At 41.3% G+C, this 21,795-nt stretch overlaps 1 protein-coding gene across 3 annotated transcripts; it reads right to left on the reverse strand.

Moving 5' to 3' along the window:
- Positions 1-166: 166 nt before the first annotated feature.
- Positions 167-21,042, reverse strand: LOC100697375 (cAMP-specific 3',5'-cyclic phosphodiesterase 4C). 3 transcript variants are annotated; one of them, XM_019360246.2, is made up of 18 exons: positions 20,820-21,042; positions 20,292-20,356; positions 19,106-19,852; positions 18,056-18,190; positions 15,008-15,135; positions 14,734-14,916; positions 14,593-14,632; positions 14,282-14,352; positions 12,500-12,662; positions 11,998-12,091; positions 11,732-11,889; positions 9,937-10,035; positions 9,681-9,845; positions 7,552-7,651; positions 7,314-7,468; positions 5,389-5,511; positions 5,129-5,311; positions 167-2,381 (listed from the first exon to the last, which is right to left on the reverse strand). In XM_019360246.2, the coding sequence occupies exons 3-18, from the start codon at positions 19,145-19,147 to the stop codon at positions 1,437-1,439; spliced, it is 2,784 nt and encodes a 927-aa protein (XP_019215791.1). In that variant the 5' UTR covers positions 19,148-19,852; positions 20,292-20,356; positions 20,820-21,042; the 3' UTR covers positions 167-1,436. The 3 variants fall into 3 exon arrangements, with proteins under 3 accessions (XP_019215791.1, XP_019215792.1, XP_019215790.1); XM_019360247.2 differs by lacking the exon at positions 20,292-20,356 and having other exon boundaries at positions 19,106-19,848; XM_019360245.2 differs by lacking the exon at positions 20,292-20,356.
- Positions 21,043-21,795: the final 753 nt, after the last annotated feature.

Here is a 21,795-nt window from a genome sequence, read left to right on the forward strand (position 1 = left end):
CGTTAAAAAACATTTGGCAACATACACGCCAATACCGACACATGTCTGTCAGGCAATAATATTGGTAATTGATATATATATTAAAAAAAAACAAGAATAATTTTTTTCCATAAACAGCTTCTTGTTTCAGCTCTTCTTGTGCAATTAGAAACTCCAGCCCATCAGCTGCATTGATCGTATTTATTTTATGACATCAGCAGATTAAAATACATGTTTACTATGTACAGATATGTAACAGGGGTGTTAGATAAAGTGCCAAATACATTTTTTTTACAAAACCAAACAATCAAAACAAATCAAACAAAATAAAACAATGGGATTTGTGGAAGACCATCACACCTGGTGGCCGGGTCCCACAGTTTCATTGCTTCGTGACGAGTAGCCGCCTCATTCGGAGGCTGAATTGCTCAGTGCTGGTCGTGGGACGGTTTGGCACGATTCAGGTGAACCTGTCATGATAGGATGAATACTGGGTGTTCTTTAATTATTATTATTATTATTATTTTAAAACATTAACCAACATCGACATGTACAACAGATCAGGCTTCTGAGCTGTAACGGTCCACATATTACTCAGAGACAGTGTCAGAAATCCAGCATTGTTGCATTAAGGTTAGTATGTGACGAGGTTAAACTGTTCCTCGACCACATCCCTGGAGGTGTACTCGGCATTCCTGTTCACAAGTGGAACGTTTTTTCTAGTAAATATGAGACGACAGACTACACTTTCCAGACTTTTTTTTTTTTTTTTTTGCATAATTTTTTTTCTCTTTTCTGACAAACGGAGGAAGTTGACATTCTTTTAGCAGTTGCTCTCGAGTTGATGCTCACTGCGTGTGTGGGATGCTATCTTCCTCATCAACGGGACGGAGACAGTGACCGAGAGACGACGGACGGTAGTCTATAAGAACAGGAGAACAGGCACGCACTTGTTTGCATGTGCGTATTTCAGGCTTTGTTAGATTTCCAGGAGCTACAAAAAGGTCGACAGAACGAAACCCTTCCCTTTCATTATTATTATTGTTATTATTAGTATTATTATTATTATTATTATCATTGTCATCCCCCCAGTTCATCCTCCATGGCAGTGATGGATGTACAGACACCAGGTGAAGAAGACTTCAGTCTGTCTGTCACTACCGGCCCCTCAGGTCGCTGTTTGGGAAGATCCAGAGAGGTTTTGTTTTCGGTGAACGGTTGGTCTTTCAGTGTTTCTCTGAGTGTTTTGAGGATGTCAAGAGCAGACAACAAACTGCTCCTCAGCTGCGATGCTCACAGGACAAAGTGGTCAGAGCGCGTTATTTGGAAGGAAGGGCGTCATCAGCTCTTTATCATCCTCTACAGCCAGTCGCTGCCGTCGTGGCCTCTCTCTGGCCCTCTTCATCTCTCCTCAGTCTTTCCTCACTGACCCTGTGAATTCACCTTTTTACACCTGACTAGCTCTCCTCTTCCTCTTGTACTTCATCTTCCTCAACCTCCTCTGGTGCCTTCTCCTCCTCTCCCTGCTCTGCTGCTACCTCTTCCTCTTCCACATTTTCCTTTATTTCCTCCTCATCATCAGCTTTATCCTCCACTTCTTCCTCCTCTTTTCCCTCTTCCTCTTCAACATCCCCCTCATCCTGTTCTGAAGCCTCCTCTTTTTCCTCTTCTGCCTCCTCTTTTGCTTCCTCCTCTTCTGCTTCCTCATTTTCAATGTCCTCTTCTCTCTCATCTTCTACTTCTTCTCCATCTATTTCCTCTTCTACTTCTGCATTTTCTCCATCTTCCTCGTAGTCTCCCTTCTCCTCTCCCCCTTCCTCGCCTTCTTCTTCACCTTCCTCCTCCCCTTTTGTCTCCTCCTCTTTTGCTACATCATCGTCTTCTTCTTCTTCTTTTTCTGTCCGTGCTTCTTCTTCTTCTTCTTCTAATTGCCCTTCTTCCTGCACCTCTTCTGCCTCTTTCTCTTCCTGCTCCTCCTCTTCCTCCTCCTCCTCCTCCTCCTCTTCCTCCTGGACTCCATTCTGTTCACTGTTGTGATTTTCCTGCTCATCTTTGTCATCTTCTGCGTGGTTCTGCTCCTCTCCGTTTGCCTCCACCTGGCTGTCCCGCATTAAGTCCTCGTCGTTGTTATCACAGATGGCTTTCCGGCCGCTCCTCTCGCTGCTGTTCCTCATGTGTATGTGGTTGTGGTTGTTTTGCTCCAGGTCCTCAATAGTGATCTCAAACTGGAAGCGATCGTGCTGGAGGTGTCTGTCTGGAGGAGGCGAGGGAGACTGGGGCATGGTGTTCAGGTACCACTCCCTATTCTCTTCCAGCGTGTCCAGCAGCTCCTGAGCATCTGGATGAACCAGGTCGGCCCACGTCTCCCACAGCGGGTGGACGATGTAGTCGATGAAGCCCACCTGGGAAAGAAAAAGAAGATGAAAATACTTCAAATACCAGACGAAGGCACTTTAATGTGTGGTGCTAAAGGAACATGTCAACACTTTGGAGAATATGTTGATTCACTTATGGTTGACTTAGCTGAGCATAAAAACTCAGTTGACCTGATTCTGTCCTTTCATCACAAACACTATGTACCATAACCATTAAAGATGACTAAATCACACATTATCTGTTCGATGCCTCAGCTTGTACAAACTTACAACCGCAGTCATCTCAAAGTATATTGTAAGACATGCTTATAAGCACGTCTCCTGTATGTTTGACTTGTACAAAAACCTAAGTGATACTTGTGCTTTTAGTTTAACTCCGTATACTGTCAATTGCTGTTAAATTGTAACTGCAGCTACTTTATTAGGCCACAAGGTGGTGCCAACTTACTTGCTGCTGTGTTGCGCTTAAGTTGATAGTTATACAAAGAAACAGTCAGACTGCTCTGACACCAGTGTGAGTCTCCACTGCCATATCTGACAAATATCTGAGACAAGTCAGAGCAAACCCAGGACAACACTTGAATGCCAAAAACTGCAGTCCCCCCTAAAGACCACTTGAGGCTGATTGAAACCCATTTAATTCCCATGACAACATCACCAACTTCACAGCAGAAGATTTATAGCCTAGAAAATGGTTTTGGTCTATACATCTATTTGTAAAACCTGCACTGGTAAACTTTTATTAAGCAGAAACCTCCATAGCTGAAAAAGAGAGTGCTGGTCCAAAGACTCCATATTACTCAACTATGATGCCTTTAATTCAGCTCAATTTAATAAAGGAGTGATGAGCTCATGCCGTGGCGAGGCATCTGTCGTCTGTCAGTTTACAAGTCACAAGAATCGCTCCTCTGTGAGAGTATTGGTAATAGTTTAGTGAAAGTTGCACTCAATCATCAGCAGATCATCTTCACCCAAACTGTGCTCAAGGTCAAGGTCACATTAGTCGTTTTAAGGGGCACATTTCCCCACATTTTCACAGCACAACCTTCATGCACATTTCTCACAAATTCACTAATTGAACAATATTGAGACCAAAGCAATTTAACAAAGTAGTTCACATCAGATTCTCAGCTTTGAGAAAGAAAGAACTTCATGAAACACCAAATGATGAGACAGCTTGAAATACGGTTTTAGGGTCGGGGTTTTCTGATCTACATTATAGTAAATAATAAAGTGAGTGAAATGACACACTGATGCATTATTGCATATTTCCATGTTTTCATGGTCATGATTGATACTGATGATTGTCCATGTAATACGTAATTCTTTCAAATACGTCCTGGCAAAGAAAGCAAATAACATACAGTATGTCCCTTAAGTAGTATTTTCCCTTTGCTAGAGCTAAATCCAACTGGCTGTACATTAACAAACAGAAAAACATTTTACAAAGTGCAGAATCTGTGACCACAAACTTGACACAGAATGATGTTACTGTTTCTCATCATGAAAATCAGAAGAGGCATATCTCTGTAGCTGCTTCCAGCTGGACGTTGACACAGGAATACATTTCTCACACACGTATCCAAAACAGATTTACTGACTGAGAGTTTAACATAAGTTATTCCAGTATTAATTGTCCTGACAAATTTTGGGGGACAAATAAAAGTTCTGCACAATCAACAGTTTGTCATTCTGCCACAACACAAAATAAAACGCAATTATCAGTTTTAATTCTGGGCCCGAGGTTTGTTTGTCTCTCCACGTCACTCAGCAGCCAGCAGTTGGACTGCTTTAAAATTTCATGTCTCCAGAGGATGGACCATACTGACTTTTGTGTCTCTGAGTTTTTTCTTTCCTTCCTGTTGCTCTGAGAGAAAGCAGACACACCGACTAAAATGTGGTTTTAAAAAAGTAATCTGGTCCCACACAGTATATGAATTGGAACGATCTTAGCTGGGCTTCTGTCCTAATTTCCACCATCCAAACAAACATGATTAAATAGCCCAATCCCCCACTGTGTGTAAATCACAGCCTCACACACACTTTCTCTAGACCTAGTCTTGTGCAAATGGCTAAGATGCCAATATTTAAAGATTTATAAGTTCTCAGTTTGTACATTTGATACACATTTGTGACATATTTTACTTTTTTTTACTGGTGTGCTTACAAATGTTAAGAAACTGAGACTTCAAAACCCAGTATACTGACACCTGAAGTTTTATTGTCACATAACCGCTGACCAATCTGCCAATTTGGATGTGTGATCTTGTGGGAAGGAAAAAAGGGAGTTTTTCCTTCCCACTGTTGCCAAAGTGCTTGCTCATAGGGGGCCATATGATTGTTGTTTTATTATTGTAGGGTCTACCTTATATTTTAAAGCGGCTTGAGGCGACTGTTGTTGTGATTTGGCAAAATAAAACTGAATTTGTGCATATATTTACCACCGCTTGTCGTTTTGTGTTCATTTTATCATTATCAGATCGGATACTTTCCCCACACACTACCAACTCCCACATCTGCGGTGTTTGTGAATGACCTGCCACAGACAGAAAAATGCTCATTAACACTTTCTCAGAGTCTCAGCATAAACTGAAGATTTAACAGAGTCTATTTCAGGGTTGTTATTTCACACTGCTCTGTGTTTCTGTTGTTCGATCCAGCCTTGCTATCATAGACACTTTTAAAGTTGCTTGTTTGTGGCTCATTATCCTTTCTGTGTGCACATTTAACATCTTCACTATATTAATGACACTGTGAGTCAGAGAGAGCATTACCTGACTTTTCTCCACAGACGCAGTGTGTTTGTCACACATGGCGCTGATCTCCATCCCCCTCTCGCGTTCTTTGTCGCCCTGCCGAAAGAACTCCTCCATGATCCTCTCTGTCCACTGTCTGTATAAAGGTAAGGGCTTGGTGGGGTTGCTCAGGTCTGCACAGTGCACCATGTTCCTCAGTACCTATGATCATACAAGAATATTTACTGTTATGTATGTCATTCTCTCTCTGTGGGGTCAAACGTTACTGATCATGTTACCTGTATTCGTTCTGTATAGTGGTCCAGAAGTAGCACGCCAGAACTTGTCACCTTTTTGGTCTCCACCATCGTCTTTAAATCAGCCAGCAGTGTCATGTGTTTGGACATGTCTGTGGCCAACACCTGCAGAAAAAGATAGAAAGAAGTGCAAACTACTCTCTGTCCAAAGCTTTTATTTTGCATCCTTGAACCTGTAATATGCTCTACGCAGTGATCCAAAGCTCTGTTAGGAATCAAAGCCCCCTCTACTCCTGTGTGATTATAAATTACTCTGAAAATATATAATGTAAGAATCAGGGATGAAGTCAGTCCACTTTTTCTCTAAAGGGAACCTATTATGCTTTTCCTTTATTTATCACAATGTTGTGGGCTCAAATCTTTAAATAATGACCTCATTATTTAAAGATTTGAGCTTACAGTTGTGGTCAGAAGTTTGCACACATTCATCATGGACATGAATGTTCTCCTTGAACTGTCTCTAATATACACAGACTCATATATATATATAGATATATATATGTGAGCATATACAAACTCTCTTAAATCCTTCGGTAAGAGGAGCTGAAGGGTCTACAACATCTTTTAACTTGACAAGGCCAGAGTCAAATAACTTCTTGTTAGTGATCATGATTGACTATAGCTGATAGTCAATGCAAACATTAAAAATAATTTGTTTGACAGGCCTCATTCAATATTCAGAACAATGGGTCCAAGTCGCTCAGAGTACAAAGTTACAAACGTTTCTGGAGGCATTCTAAACTGCAAATTCCACGATCATCAGTTCAAACACTTGTCACCATCAGGAGAAAGGAAAGTAGTAAGATTTTCAGGAACCAATCAGGCCTGGCATGAACTGGAAACCGCTGGAACATCTGGATCACTGTCCACAGTGACTCGAGTTCTACCATCAGAATTTCACCATGGGCCGAGAGGAAGAAGACCAGGAAAGCAGCCCCTACTCATTGGTGCAGGAAGAATTGACACCTTCAGACTCAACTGAAGTGTGACGCAGTCAAAGATTAAAGTATTTGGCCACAGTGACAAGAGGTATGTTTCAAGGAGTAAAGGTGAGGTTTTGTACCAACTGTCAAGCATGGTGGTAGCATCATGTTCTGGAACTGCCAGTGGTACTGGTGCATTGTACAAAGTGGATGCAATAATGAAAGGAAACACCTCCACAAAGATAATGATCCCAAACACACATCAAAACTGGTTTCAAAATGGAGCAAGCAGGCTTCCCAAAGATCCAACCTCAAGGTCAGTGCCAGGAAACCAACTAATTTAAATGAACTCTACCAATTCCACCAAGAATAGTAGTCAAATATTTAGCCACAATTATGCCTGGAACTTGTTGATGGCTAAAAAAAATGTCTGGTTGAAGCGGAACACATTTACCCAAATATTAGTGGGTATACTTTTGACCCTGTGTTGATTAACCCCCCCCCAAAGGCTGTCAACCATCCCACCCTGGAAAAAGAACATTCAGAAATTACAATGACATTTATCTCCACTACAGCGGATATGATTCTGACCACAAGTGTACAAGTAGTCCCTGTAAATCCAAAGCTGTATTTAAAGCACTTCATCTGGATCTTTAAGGCATCATATATAAGGGATAACCCAAATCTGTGAGCACAGAAAACCCACCCACTGTTCTAACCTTGTGTTTGCAAAGTGCAGCCAGTCAGAATAAAGGTGGCTTAAATGAGGGGAACTAAAACAGATAGTTTCAGTTTCCTGTTCAAGGTGTTTAAATATAAACTTAAGAGAATCTCAAGAGAATACAAATCTTTAAAACTAAATAAAATATAACAAAAACTAAAAATGATAAATTAGATTCATACATCATTTGTATGATAATGTATGATAGAAAAAATGAAATTCTGTTAGGTTACTGTTACATTATTTTAAAACTAGTTCCCTACCATATCGATGACAAGCTTGCGAAGGCTCTGGCGCTGCCGCTTGGTAAGGTTCTGGAAAATGTCACAGTTTTCTTGGTGCAAAAGCTTGAAGCCCACGGCGAGATGGTGGTTCTCCAATACTGACTCGTCGTTATACATTAGGGCCAGCTCTGAGTCTGAGCGTAGAGGAGGTGGTGTGAACACAGAGTGTGCAAATATCAAAGCATGTGTTTGAGTGTGTGAGCGTGTGTGAACTCACTGGTGTTGATGAGGAACTGATTGGAAACTCCGGGATGGTCTACATCGTGGATGGCTGCAGCAAATAGAGCGGCGAGGATTTCCAGGTCAGTGAAGACGGCCTGAAATGACAAGACGGGCAGGAGACGAAAGTCAACACCTCTGACAGTTTCAAAACTAGTTTCTGTGCTAATAAAGTGCAAGAATTTGTGTCTTATTGCAAAGAACATACGGCAGTTGAAGAATATGGATAAACGTTTTTACTGTCTTTGCAGACGTGACCATACTGCAGCTAAATGTGAGACAGTATGGGACATGCTGCTACTAAGACACAAAATTATATCTAACTTAAAAAACAAATACCCACAAACTCTGCAGACTATGCAGACTTGGTATTTAGCATGTAACGTTTAAATAAAATTTGTTCTCATTGCCTTTCGCAGAGTTTTCTTGGACTCATATTTTCCCTTTTTTGCCTTAGTAACTTTAAAAACTGTATAAAATGTTTTAACGCCTTTTCTTGGGATTCATTCTGTAGACTTCAATTCACATAATATTCTCCCCTCTCTGTAAAACTTAATAAAAACTAGAAAAAAAGGGGGTCTTCCAGTGGTTTCACCCAGTTGTAATCCTGTTTCCAGTCATTTTTATAACTGCATTTCCATATTCTGCCAAAAAACTGTGCAGCTTGTAACTTTGTTGTTCCCTAATTTTGTGTATTGTGTAAGCAGCAAAAGCTCGTGACGGTTAACCTGCACTTGACCCACAAGAACAGACTTCCCTGCTTTCTTTGCAAGCCAGACAGAAAAGTGGCTTTCCTGCTGTGCTGAAAACTAGAGCCAATCAAAATATGGAACACTGTCTCAGTGTGTGGGAGACAAATGCATTCCCAGATAAAGTCTTTTTCTTTTTCTTCCAGTAGAAAAAAAAAGCTGCCGTTGTTTTTGTATTTTAATCTGTGATCAGTATCAGCCCTTATACTAATACTCAAGTCATAATGAGGTGGAAATCTTAAACGTTTAAACTTAAGATTTCTTTGCTGTTACATCACAGCATAAGCCAGGGGGACATAACATGGTGTAATAGAGGTCACATGGTCAGTCTGCTTTGGGTGCAATATCACAGATAAATGACCCACGTAAAAGGGCTCCAGCTTTTTATGCAACATATTAACACACGTGTGACAAAGTAAAAACATTCTCTCCAACTTTTTATCTTTTTTAAAATGTTACTAATTTTCCGGGATGTTTCTCAGGTGCAGCTTCTCCATAAAACCGATTGTTAAATCAGGTACACAGTTATTTTCTGTTGATAATCTAACACCTGGATCCACAGTTGAATCCCCTCACCCACAACAAGTTGCGGCAGATGTCTGTGTTTCCCTGAGGCTGGTTCTGCAGGAGGTTTCTTCCTGTTAAAAGGGAGTTTTTCCTTCCCACTGTCACCAAGTACTTGCTCAAAACAGGATCCTCTGATTGCTGGAGTTTTATTGATTTATTGAGTCTTTACCTCACAGTATAAAGCACCTTAAGGCAACTCTTGTTGTGAATTGGTGGTATATAAATACAACTGAATTTATTTGAATTAAACAGCTGTTACTCTATTAACCCTGGTACTTGTATAGCACCTTTCTACTCAGCCCTCAAGTGTGTCATACAGCACTTTCATCTATGGCCAAGGTATTTTCTAACATAGACACACACACACACTCAGAGTTCGATGGATGCATCGGGGGCAACTCACTGTTCAGTATCTTGCCTAAGGATCCTTCAGTTTGTGGACTGGAGGAGTCAGAGCAGCCACAGGTGCAATTTAAAAAATCCATGGTGAACAGGTCAGTTTGAGGCCTTGGGCTAAAAGTCTGAGGAAACTTGAAGCTCAAACATATTTTTTTGTCTAGAGACTTGAATAATATGCATTTTAATATATAATGTATTACAGTATGACACACTTATTTAAATAGGTCAATTTGTTTGAGAAAAAGAGTTAAATCATGTTCAGCTTTCATGAAAGTACCCAGATGTTTCAGTTAGAAGATGTTTGTCTTTCTTTGCTTTGATTCTTTATTCTCTCCACCTTTTGTTCACGCCTCTCTCCTTATGTGTGAACAAAGATCAAAGTGTGTGTGAGTTTGTGTGCGTGTTGACCTACATCAAGAGCAGGTGTGGAGAGAAGAACATGTGTGGACTGGGTGACATCTGCAGCATGGAGGCTGTTGTGGTACGCTACGTTTCCATGGTAATGGTCCTCCAGGGTCATCACGTAAGTGACAAAGGTGTCGACTGGGATACGAAATGTCTTCAACAGCTCTCGCTCCTGAGGAGGAGCGAGACAGAAGAAAGGGAGTACACCGTGTACATGAGCACAGACACGAACAGTCCACATTTATATGATTATTTTATTTTACCTGGAAGATGGCGTACATGATGCAGCTGAGAGGTCTGTTGTTGGAAAACTCTGCTACTCTGAATATGTTAAAACTCCACTTGTCCAGATCCTCCAGCTCCTGTTTCAACACACAAAGTAACGTTGAGAACTAGCAATAGTTTGAAAATCACACTGCTTCAAAAATGCTTCATCAAAACTTTAAGAGGGTAGTATTAAAGTCCCTCTTACAGTGCAGTGCGCTGTATACTCTCCTTTCAAGGGGCCAGACGTTCTTGTAACTTTTAAAAGTGGTATTGAGCAACAATTCTCCGGTTTTCTGAAGGTCTTTCAAAGATTTTCTTTGGACATTCCCTCATTTTCAGGCCAATTCTTGCACCTGACCATTTTTAGAAGATGTTTATTAAGTCATTTTAAAACTGACCGACAAATCACTCAAACATAAAAAAGAACCTAACTCAAGGTATGAACCAGTGTTGTGTCTACACATAACAGACAACAAAGAACCTGTTCCAAATTGTGTCTTTAGTCACTCTGCTACTAACAGCATATTGCCAAAACACATAACTTGTTCTTAAATGAATCTAAAAAAGTGCCAAAGATAACACACAACTGTCATTAATATGTACAGAGGAGGTCAGGAGAGAGGAACAACAGAGAGCCTTCAGCCAGTGGTGTTGGGGCTCGTAAAAATTATGGAATATTGAACCCAGAAATGTTCATTCTGACTGGCAGTGGCTTCATTTTCAGCATGAAAATAATCTTTAGCCCGCTGCTAATGCAGTAAAAGCATACATGGATAGAAGAACACACAGTAGAACCCTATCAGTCATGGATCGGCCTCCACAGAACTCGGACCTACACATTACTGAAGCAGTGTGGGGTCATTTTGACAGAGAACAGAACAAAAGGCAGCCAACATCCAAAGAACTCTTCCTGAAGACTATTTAAAGGAAAAGAGTTTCCCTGCAAAACAGATAAATAAATGGAGGGTAGTTTAAGACTTTAGCCCAAAGGTCAAACACATGACTCTAAATCAATTCTAAGGTCACTCTGTACTAACCTACATAATATTTCCTGACAAGACTCCACTGAGCAAACAGCTGAAAGTTGAAATCATCTTCCATCCCAAACATGAGCAGACTTCCAGTGCATCCCTGAGCTCTGGCACCATTTCAGCACTAATCACACAGCAGACATTGCTTTGATGTCTCTCAGCATAACCTTGACAGTTGAGCCTCGGTGGTAGGTGGTCCACAGATGTATAGAGAATATCTGTCACCTGGTCCAGTTCTTAATTACAATGGCAGAGGAACAAAGCTTTATGTTTGTATCTAGCATACTTTAATGTGATTTATGTGCTGCAGCATGACCAAGCAGTCAGAGACAGTCTCCACCCCGCTGTGGACCTTCCAAAAAATTTGGTGCTAAAGACTGGATGGAATTAAACAAGCAGGCGTCAGGCACTAGAAAGCAGACAAAAGGATTAATAAAAGACTCCTGCTGGTATGTGAACAGACATAAACCTAATAAATATATGAGCACTTTTTTCTTACAACAAGTCAGTACTTGCAGTTATTTTCCGAAAAGCCAGGCCAAACTTTCTTGATTGCATAAAATATACAGTAACGTGGGATATAATCATGTTTGCTTATGTTTCTATCAGATACAGGGCACGTGCGTACATCTGTTTCTTGCTGCTAGAAGGGAAAAACAATGCCAAAGTCATGAAAAATCATACCATTTTTCAGAGATCTGAGCTCAAGTCTGAACAAAGTTTGATGGCGAGTGCGAATAACGCAGATAGAAAACAGCACCTTGGCAAGCTCATCCTCGTGGTCCGTGTTGACGCCGAAGCGAGGCATGGAAGCGCTGGAGAGGCTGGAGCTGTGAGACAGTTTCCTCACTCCGCTGATGTGACTCATGGGTTTATCTTTCAGAGTCGGAGACGGGATTTCCACTTCATTCTGCTTGTCTGCAGACACACACATACACACACGCACGCACAGTGGATTTATAGTTTTTAATTTGGATAAGGTCATAAATGCAATGTGGACAGAAATCACATTCTGGTCCCACTCACCCATGAAGGTGCTGGAGATGTATTCAGACACCTGGTTCCCGGAGCGACTCATCTCTGACAGGTGAGAGAGCTCTCTGTTCAGCATCCTCTTAAACTGTGGCAGAATGAGAACAAAACACAAAGATGGTGTGAGTCAACCTGAGGCTTCCCTCAGGAAACTCAGCGTTATTATTCAAAACAGAAGGCCTGTTTGGATTCTGGGCTTTGAGTGAGTCCAGAGGTTTAAGGCAACAGTAAAACGACTGCTAGAAAAGAAAAAAAGGAACTATTGAGATTCATGTTAGAGATAGATTTTTATATTTTCTGTTTAGTGTCCTATAATTATTACTTACAGCACAGATCAGCACAGAGGCACCAAGTAATGTATTAACTGATAGCAAAAATCAAAATGTAATGCTTTGAGCTAAATATTGAAAACATACATAAAGGTTCATCTGCACGGTGATGAGCTGATCTACGGCTGGTGACATGTTAGTAGGTTTGTACGGTGTTAGTTACAAACCTTGTTGGAGGCCATCTCACTGACGGAGCGGTGTGTCTGGATGGTCTCCAGCTGGTCTAAGCACCAATCCAGCTCCTCCAGTGTGTCCAGGGCGAGCTGCTGGTACTGCTGGTCTGATAGTGTCGCCCTAGGACTGACGCACACTCCACCCAAAGGAGACCTCCTAAAAAAAAAAAACAACAGGTTGGTAAAATAATTAGGCTTTTAATAACCCCAGTACAATGCACATCTTCTTGATAATCTATTAATCTTAACATTAATTTATTACTTGTTTAACTTTTGTGCTTAAATGTGTTTTCTGTTTGAATCTCCCATTCAATGTGTTGCTATATGTTAATCTTGGTGGTAAATATATGAGATAAATTAAACTCAGCTGAATCAAATTCATTAAATAGCTAATATTTGATATTTTAGAGCTTCAACCAACATGGATGAACGTAAGAAGTGGAAAATAATAAGGTGCTGTAGTAGTATAGTAGATTTGTTTTGAGTATTCTGGGCTAAGAAAAATACAATAAAATCAATACAATTGAAATGATGTGATGTACAGAAAGGTACAAGTATCTGTAATCATAAATGTGTGCATGGGTGTTAAACTGCATGCTTTTTAAGCATGGATACTACTAAACTGTAAATAAAAACAGATTGCTACAATTTGGAAGTTATTTTGAGCAGAAATTTGGTTGGAAATAGCACAAAGCCAACATCTGAACTGTTGAGACTGAGAAACTTTTGCTGTTGTTTTTTTAACTTGCAAAAATTTTAATTTGGTAGAAGCAACATGTTTTTAATAAAGCTGTAATAGTGTGTTACATCCCATGTTTTTAACAATGTTCTGTAACTTGTTGGTTACTGTAGTTCAGCTGTTTGATGCTGACAGAAACAGTGGTTGGAGACTACAGCAGGACCAAAATCATCAAAACACAATAAACCTGAAGCTTTCTCGCCTCGCTGTTTTAAAGAAAGGAACAGGTCTGCGACCATGAGCAGTCAGTTACTATCTTCAAAACAATGTTTGTGCATCAAAGTGGCAATAAAATGACAATAAAATGGAGTCAGGCTGCAACTGAATAGGGTCAAGTTGGGTTCTGTTTGTAGCACATCAATTAAATGTGAAATCTGTTAAAATAAATCTTTTGCTGTCTACCTACACAAAAATTCCCATTAAACCGAAGTTTACATTCACTACTTACATTTAGAGTCCTGACAGAACCTCGTACCTACAATCACTGACGTAGCTGCTTCAGGGCAGCGATTTAACTACAAAATGACAGGTTATCTGCAACCTTGCATTTATACAGGTTTTTACTGATTTTTCCAAGGTGCAAGGAGCTTGCTGTCCTACTTTGTTTGTTTGTTTGTTCGTTAATATATCTGATCATGTAAACAATATACATGAGTTCATTTGGCAAAGAAAAGAAGAAAAAAACGCTATAAAAAATAAATCTAAACGTGTGTGACTGAGCTGTAACTGTCTGAGGAGTTTTTCATACTTTTGTTTCATAATGTGTGTTATAAGGCACTGCTGGCCAAATCAGGCACCTCGGCTACTTTCCTATAGCAATGTTGAGCTACTGTATGTTTGGATTACATGCAGAATGTGGTTTGGCAAAATAAGTAAAACCTTCTTGCACCCAACTACTTTTGCATTCTGTCTTTACTTACATTTTACCTAACATCCATTTTTTTTGGTAACAGGTCTTATAAACTTCTGTAACATACAAATGGTCCTTTAACTTATGAAACATAAACTCTGTGGACACAACAGGTGGTGATACTGACTTGACGGTCGGTGCGGAGATGTTGGCGAGGATGGTGAAGTTGCTCCGTACCGATCGCAGACTAGCCAATACCTACAATGATCGCACAGCATCACAGGAAAACAGCAAAAATACAGAACAAGCTCACACAGATGTATACATGTTACTGAGAGGTGAACGCTTAATAACGTGATCAATCATTTTTGCTGTTTCAATAAAAACTTCACCTCCAAATCCTAGAATTATATTGAGTGTCTGGACACACTGGAAACAGTATGAACCAGTTTTTATGACCACTCATGAAGATAAATGAATCTATAAAGTCAAACTCACTTGGGCAAAAGGTGTGACAATAAAATCTTCTGCAGTATGCCTAAGACAGGAAGAGTTGGAAAATAGAGAGAAAGCTGAGTGCAACATTTCATACAGCCATGGATAAACTCATCACTAATCTCATCACTCTCCAACTCTCACCCTTCGCTGGCGAGGGAGGAGTTCCGTGAGACCGTCTTGGGTGACATGTCGTAGTCCGAGTCGGAGCGGTACAGGAAGGATTCTCTTCTCTGGCCCTGGGGGAAGGTCGTGTGGAGCGTGAGGCTCGGACTCTGGGAGCCCAAAGGGGTGTGACCTGGGGACACGCCATTTTCTGCTTCGTAGCTGGAACATGATAGCAGTGATTAGAGAACGACAGGAAAGCTTTCTGCAAAATGAAATCGGTGATTTGACGAGGGCTTAAACGTGTGTGAACCTGTCAGAGTCTGCTTGTGTGATGGAGATGCGAGGTGGGATACGAAGGGGAAGAGTTGTGGGACGTGACGCGTTGCCCAGGACTTCTGGTGACCGGGTGCGATCTCGAGGACGCAGCCAGCAAGGTACCTGATGAGGTAAAACGTAGGTTCAGTCCGGTGTCACTCAATCAATTACATCAGTCAACGATCTGTGATTCAAGGCACAATTATGGGCAAAGCTTGGAGATATATCTTGCCAAACTAAATGTAGTTGTATTACCTTACCTTTAATATGCAACCCTATTTTATTTTATTCAATGAGTTCAGTAGAATGGCTTATTTATCTTGTACCGGGCTTTGGGGCAGCCCCCTCATTCACCTTCTGTCTGAAATAATTCATTCTTCCCCTTCAGCCAACTTTCTTCTGAAAAACTTCAGTGAAATAGGAGGTTTTAACAATAGGTGGGTGGAGCTTATGTGCTTAAAGCTAGTACACCTAGCTCAGGGGTCAGCAACCTTTAACACCCAAAGAGCCAATTGGACCCGGTTTCCACGCAAAAGAAAACACTGGGAGCCGCAAATACTTTTTGAAATCTAAAATGAAGATAACACTGTATATATATATTGTTTTTTACCTTTGTGCTTTGTGTGAACAACTAAAGTAAGTAAGTAAAGTTTATTTATTAAGCGCTTTTCACAGACAGGCAGTCACAAAGCGCTGTACACAAATATTAAAATAAACAATACAATCAATAGACATTATACACAATGTAAAAGATCAAATGTAAATAGTGTAAAGAATATAAAATACGTAGATCAACAAAAGGCTTGTTTGAACAGAAAAGTTTTTAACTGCTTTTTAAAAGAATCCACAGAGCAACTAAGGTGTGTTCCTTATGAAATCCATGAAGTGCTACGGAGAAAATTACATTTTATTTATGCAATTAACGCATTTTGAACTCTTAAAGAAATATAACAAAAGGAAAGACACCCAGCTGAACTAAAATGATCCATGTAGCAAACAAAAACTGTTGTGAGCCCCCACCCTTATATCGCCTTTGGGCTTTTGGAGCCTTGACCTGACTTTTAAAAAATAATTGGAAAAAAAGCACTATGCTGCTAAAAGATGAAAAATAGATATTTGCAAAATTCTGCCTAAATATGTATTTTACCACGTTAATGTGTGTGGCGGGGCGTGGTCTGCAGTGCCGCTGCAGGGGAGGCGGATGCACCTGAGCGGCACCTGCAATCACGCCTCGCCGCCTTAAAGTCTGTGCTCTCTCTGCTGTTGTGTTGTCGGGCTGTGAGCTGAAAAGCTACAGCCGGCTGTATGCGTACAGCAACCGTATGTGAAAAGCGGTCAATAAAGAGATGCTGAAATGCCGTGATAGGTTTACAATAAGACTTATGGTCCCGAACTTTTGTGCACAGCGTCCGCAAATCGGGGCATTCATCTTCATGCAGGACTGTAAGCTGTCATCTGTGAGGCGTGAGCGGTGTTTGTCTTTAACATAGTTCACGGTGGAGAACAGTTGCCGACATAATGTGGATCCAAAGATCCATAATTGGCCTACCTGGGGTTGAAAGTCTCGATAAATGCACCGCGGGTACACCGGCTTAAGCGAGTGTGACGCTTATTTTGAGCGATGAAAAAAAATAATAGAATATAATTTTATTTTTATATTGCAAAATCACAATAATCTTCCAATTTAGAACTACAAGTTAAAAAAAGAACTAAACACAAATAAAATACACTTCAGCTAAATACTTCTAATTTATTTTCCCAAACCACCCGGAGCCGCAAAATAAGGACTAAAGAGCCGCATGCGGCTCTGGAGCCGCGGGTTGCCGACCCCTGACCTAGCTGATGAGATGACCATATTAAGACTATCTAGTGTCATTGACATCATACAGAGCCAAGAGTAGATTTAGAGCAGCGGGAAGGCTGAGCTTTTTTATTCTGCACATACCTCACTGTCAGATCCACACGAGGGTGTCATTAAAATTTTAGGATTAGGGTGAAATGAATGAATGAGTGTTTGCTGTAAATAGTTTTGGTGATTTGCAGTGTGAAAGGTCAAAATTTGCCCATCTAGTTCACATTTCTATTTGACAATCTATTTGTCAGCAGGTAAAAATATTTCACCATGAAATGCTATCAAAAAAACTTTGTTTTGAGTTTTTCCTGTTGTTCCCTTGGCAGCAGGAGAAAGCTGTAAATACACTAACATTTTAACTTCTCGCTAAGTGATAAAACTATAAACAATTTCCTGTAGAAAACACGGAGCAGACAAAGAGCAGCATATGTACTTGTTGTGCATGATATTTATTGCTGAACTGAACCCTTTGACCATGTTTGTGCACTTGGTGCCTTTAGGAACATTTTAATGCAATTATGTGTCAAATTATATAAACTGCTGTGTGGTTAATAATCTGCACAGCAGCCCATTTAATCACAGTCCAGCAATCTTTTATTTTATTTGTATGTTACTTAGCACTAATTAGCAGGTGTCTCTCATCAGTATTGTGATCAGTGGGACATGAGAACTGCACGTACAGGAATACCGGTCACGTCTGATTAAAAGATACTTAAACGGTTTGGAGAATTTGCTCCAAACTAGCGTTTTAAAAAGTTTTTTCTCCCTGGAAATTATAGTTTGACCACCATCTTTGCTGTTATAGAATTCTCGCACAGATTTAAATTCAGCAAAGCTTGCAATCATTACCTCTGTCCTCTGATACAATATGGCTTCATAAAACGAGGATTGCTTTAGCCTCCTAGGCTTCAAAACAGGTGCCCACAAATGGTGGATGAACACATGGTGGCTGCTTTTATCTATTATTTACTGTCTATATGTCTTAAAAAAAGGGCATTTTGAACTATTGCTTGAAGTAACAGAAGAAGAAGGGACAGATCTTGGTGGCTCACCAAGGTGGTCCTTATAAATCAGTGACCTGTTGTGTTAAACTGTTTGTTGCTATCAACAGTGACTTCATGTGTTACCAAATCAACGGGACTGGAACCTTTCAGATTGCCACTTTAACATACTCATACCATCTTCCCATACCTGGAGACTTGGCGAGAGTCTTCTGCTCCTCCCTCTGCGTAACTCAGCCCCCAGCGTGGACCCGGACGTATACGATCGGCTGTAGCGAGATGACTCCGCCTTCTCCCCAGCACCTGTTATATCTGTGTCATTTCCCTGAGAGACAGAAGGGAGGCAGGTAAGGGAAATGGGGATATGGAACAAGAAGGTGCATCTTCAGAGGATTAAAAGAGAACATATTGTGTCTTTCACAAAAACACTGTGTTGCGTGTGTAATGATTAAAAAAACCCAACACATTCAGTAGCAAAAATGGAAGAACGCAGTTGCCGTTTTGGCTCATGTCCCAGGCTGTGTTGTTTTGCCATATTCAAACAATGACGAGCAAAGAAACTTGTTCAGAAACACAGACTATAAATTATTGATGTAAGTGTGTGTGACTGTGCATGTGTGTCTGGGATAGGGCCTCTACAGACTGAGCTCTTAGAGGCTGATCTGCACTGCAGTACCGTAGCAACAAAACACTGGGGGAATGGTAGCAGTTGCTAGGCAACAGTGCCGTGTTGCTTCCATGCTGTGTTTGATGTCATCCAGACCCAGATGTGGGGAGATGCTCGCATCCACACACGCATGCACGGACACACAAAAATGTATAATCGATAAAAGAGCTCCCGATTAATGCATGCTGTTATGTCCTTTAGCCAGGACTTCACCTTTAAACGGAATCACTCATTTACATAGAGCACTCATTTAGCTGCGGCTCATTTACATAGAGGACTGGGACTGAGTGGCTGCTGCTGGGTGAGTGTAGACTGGAGGATGCAAACTGTCCACTCGGACTTCTGAGTGTGTGCGGGGACAAAGAGAGCTTGGATGTGTGAAAGTCATGGGGCGTTTATGTGATGGTAGGCATTCAAGTTACACACACACACACACACACACACACACACACACACACACACACACACACACATACACACACACACACAGTTCAGTGAGCCTGGGATCTACGCTCTCTGTGTTTGTGACAAGGTTAGCAGATTTCCCCTGATTGTTCAGATCTTCCTCCTCACCTCTTCTCCAGTCACCGACAGCACGCTGCGGCTCTTCTTCATTCTGATTGGCTCGTTCTGGGCCCCAGGGCGGAGCGTTCCGGAACCCAGGCAGCAGAGCAGGTGGAGAGCCAGGACCGGAGAGGTCAGAGGTCACTGCAAGGTCAAACCGGGGTCAGACCGGGTCACAACCGGCCCCCATTGGAGCGGATTCGGCCAGCCAACCGCCTCACTCGCGCTCCCTCTGCACCTCAGTCTTCAGGTGGTTGAAGTAAAGAGGGGAGGAAAACAGTAAAGGAGCATTTATGCAGCCCTCGAAGGCTGCAGGTTCAGACTGAGGCCACTGACCTTTGTTTTGATCTGTCTCTTTTCCAAAGACAAAGGCAGAAGAAAGAAAAAAAAGTCACTCCATGTCGTCTTGCTTAGGCCAGATGAGCCAATGAACATCCCGGTCAGGGTTCATTATGCCGTTGCCAAAGGAAACCCCTTTCTCTAAAACGTCTATCCAGCTCTGAGAGTTGTCTGCATGATGTTACCCAGTTGTTAACCTGATTCCACATGAAGGCAATTTCCAAAATTAAGAATCCAAAATCCAAAGAGATTACAGAGTCATTTGGTCCTCTCCTTTCTCAGGTCAATCATCCACAATATGACTGATCATAGTCTGGATCCAAATCCTGCTTAGGAAGATGTGTCGAGCATGACCTCATCTGAGAGGTCCGAACATTCTGGTTTGATCTGCCAGAGTCAATCCTGGAAACAGTCTTCCTGTGAGAAAACAGAAGTTAAGAGTTAGTATGTACAGACTTTAAAAAACAAGAACAAAACAAAATACTCTTTCCTGTCTTGTTTCAACGAATTCATTTGATGTATCATAAAATTGGAAAAACTTGTCCTCATGTATACAATACTACAGTAGATGTGAGTAGTTTTCCATGATACAAATTTCATAAATGAAAAAGAAGCCTCCAAACAAAACTCTCAAGACATGGCTGGTTGACTAGTAAATAACTCAGAGCGAGGACAATGTGTTTTGACTGGCCTTGCTGGAGCCGTACCTACAGTGTGGCTAATTCTGAGCAGATACTGCAACACCAAAAAGCTCTCTGATGTTATATAATTACTCTGAGCAGTCCAAGCTGACCTAATTCTATTGGATGGGACAGATTCAGCATATCAGAGTGTTTCTGATGGAGCTGGTACACACATAGAGAGCTGCTGGAGAAGACTTTCATCAAGGGTCACCATGAACACACCCTCTCAGCGACGGGTCTTCCACACAACAGCGTCCGCACAGATTCACACGGGTAAAAAAAACACAAAACGAAAGAAAAACAAACCCAAAACAAAAGAAGAGAAATCATCAAATGCATAGTGACACAGTGACATATATATGCACAGACAATCAAGGCATTTGAGCACTTACACACACACACACGCAATAGCTGCAAACCAATACCACCTCCACTACAGATAAAGCAGCTTATAAAACCAAGCAGCAATGCATCAATATGCAGCTCAACCACCAGCCTGCTGTTCTCTTACAAAACACCCAAATACATATATAAAGCGAGCGCGCACATGCTGAAAACATGCACATATGAGGAATGCCCCTGCTGTCATGACTGTTTGCACACACTGCATGAGGTATGTGTCACACACACAGACACACACACATGTCCACATACACTGGCACACACAGACTGGAGGATGTAGGAATAAAAAACACACTCACCTTGATCGCCTGAAGATCAACAGCAAGATGGGCTGCGCCGCCTCTTGCTTTCACTTGTCGCCTTCTCCTTTTCTCCTCTGCTCCCTCTGTTTTTCTGTAGACATAGCGGTGTATCGCCACGGCTAGAGGGGGAAAGAAAAAAAACCACACACACACACACTTGCCGTTTTCATGAATACCCGCGGCTTTACCAGCTTCCCTCCCTCCCTGTCTCTCCTCTCCCTCTCCCCTGCCTCAGTGGTCTCCCCCAGCCACCCCCCTCCCACCACCGCCACAGCCTCCACGGAGAAGCCCATCTTCCCTCCTCTCCCTCCTCCTGCACAGACGCACAGTATGTCCATTAATCCCATACAACACTCTCCGCTCCTCTCCTCTCTCCATCGGTACTCCTGTCTATTTCTATTTTTTTCCATCTTATTAGCAGCCACACACTGATCCTCTGTTTCAATAGTCAGTTTCATCGCTCTCCATCATACACACCCACGACACAGGGCACATTTTTATTGAAACACACCACTCATATTAAAAAAAAAAAAAAAACAGATCACAATAAGCATTCATCTCTCCTTTTTTCCTCCCACGCCTCTTTGCTATTTTTACAGCCATTCAAGGGCATGCAGCACAGTTCTCAATTCAAAAACCTGAAACATAAAACACTGTTTCTGATTTCTTGTATTTATTTAATTTTCAACCAAGGTTTATTTATAAAGCACCAGCCAACAAACAGGCCCTTTATATTGTAAGGTACAATATTATATCATAAGATTGTAATAGTATGCATAAGCAATCACACTTTATAGTCTGAGTACACTCTACCTTTCTGCACATAGTACTTGCTTTGTTTATTTAATTTTTTTGTGCTTATTATTTTTATATTTTTGTTTATTTAAGTTATGTATTGGTGTGAAAGGATCCCACATAACCACTGTGTTTTCCAGCGTATATGGCAATAAACGTCTTGGTGATAGATAGATAG

Source organism: Oreochromis niloticus, linkage group LG6 (assembly GCF_001858045.2).
Source record: "Oreochromis niloticus isolate F11D_XX linkage group LG6, O_niloticus_UMD_NMBU, whole genome shotgun sequence".
Classification (NCBI taxonomy): domain Eukaryota; kingdom Metazoa; phylum Chordata; class Actinopteri; order Cichliformes; family Cichlidae; genus Oreochromis; species Oreochromis niloticus.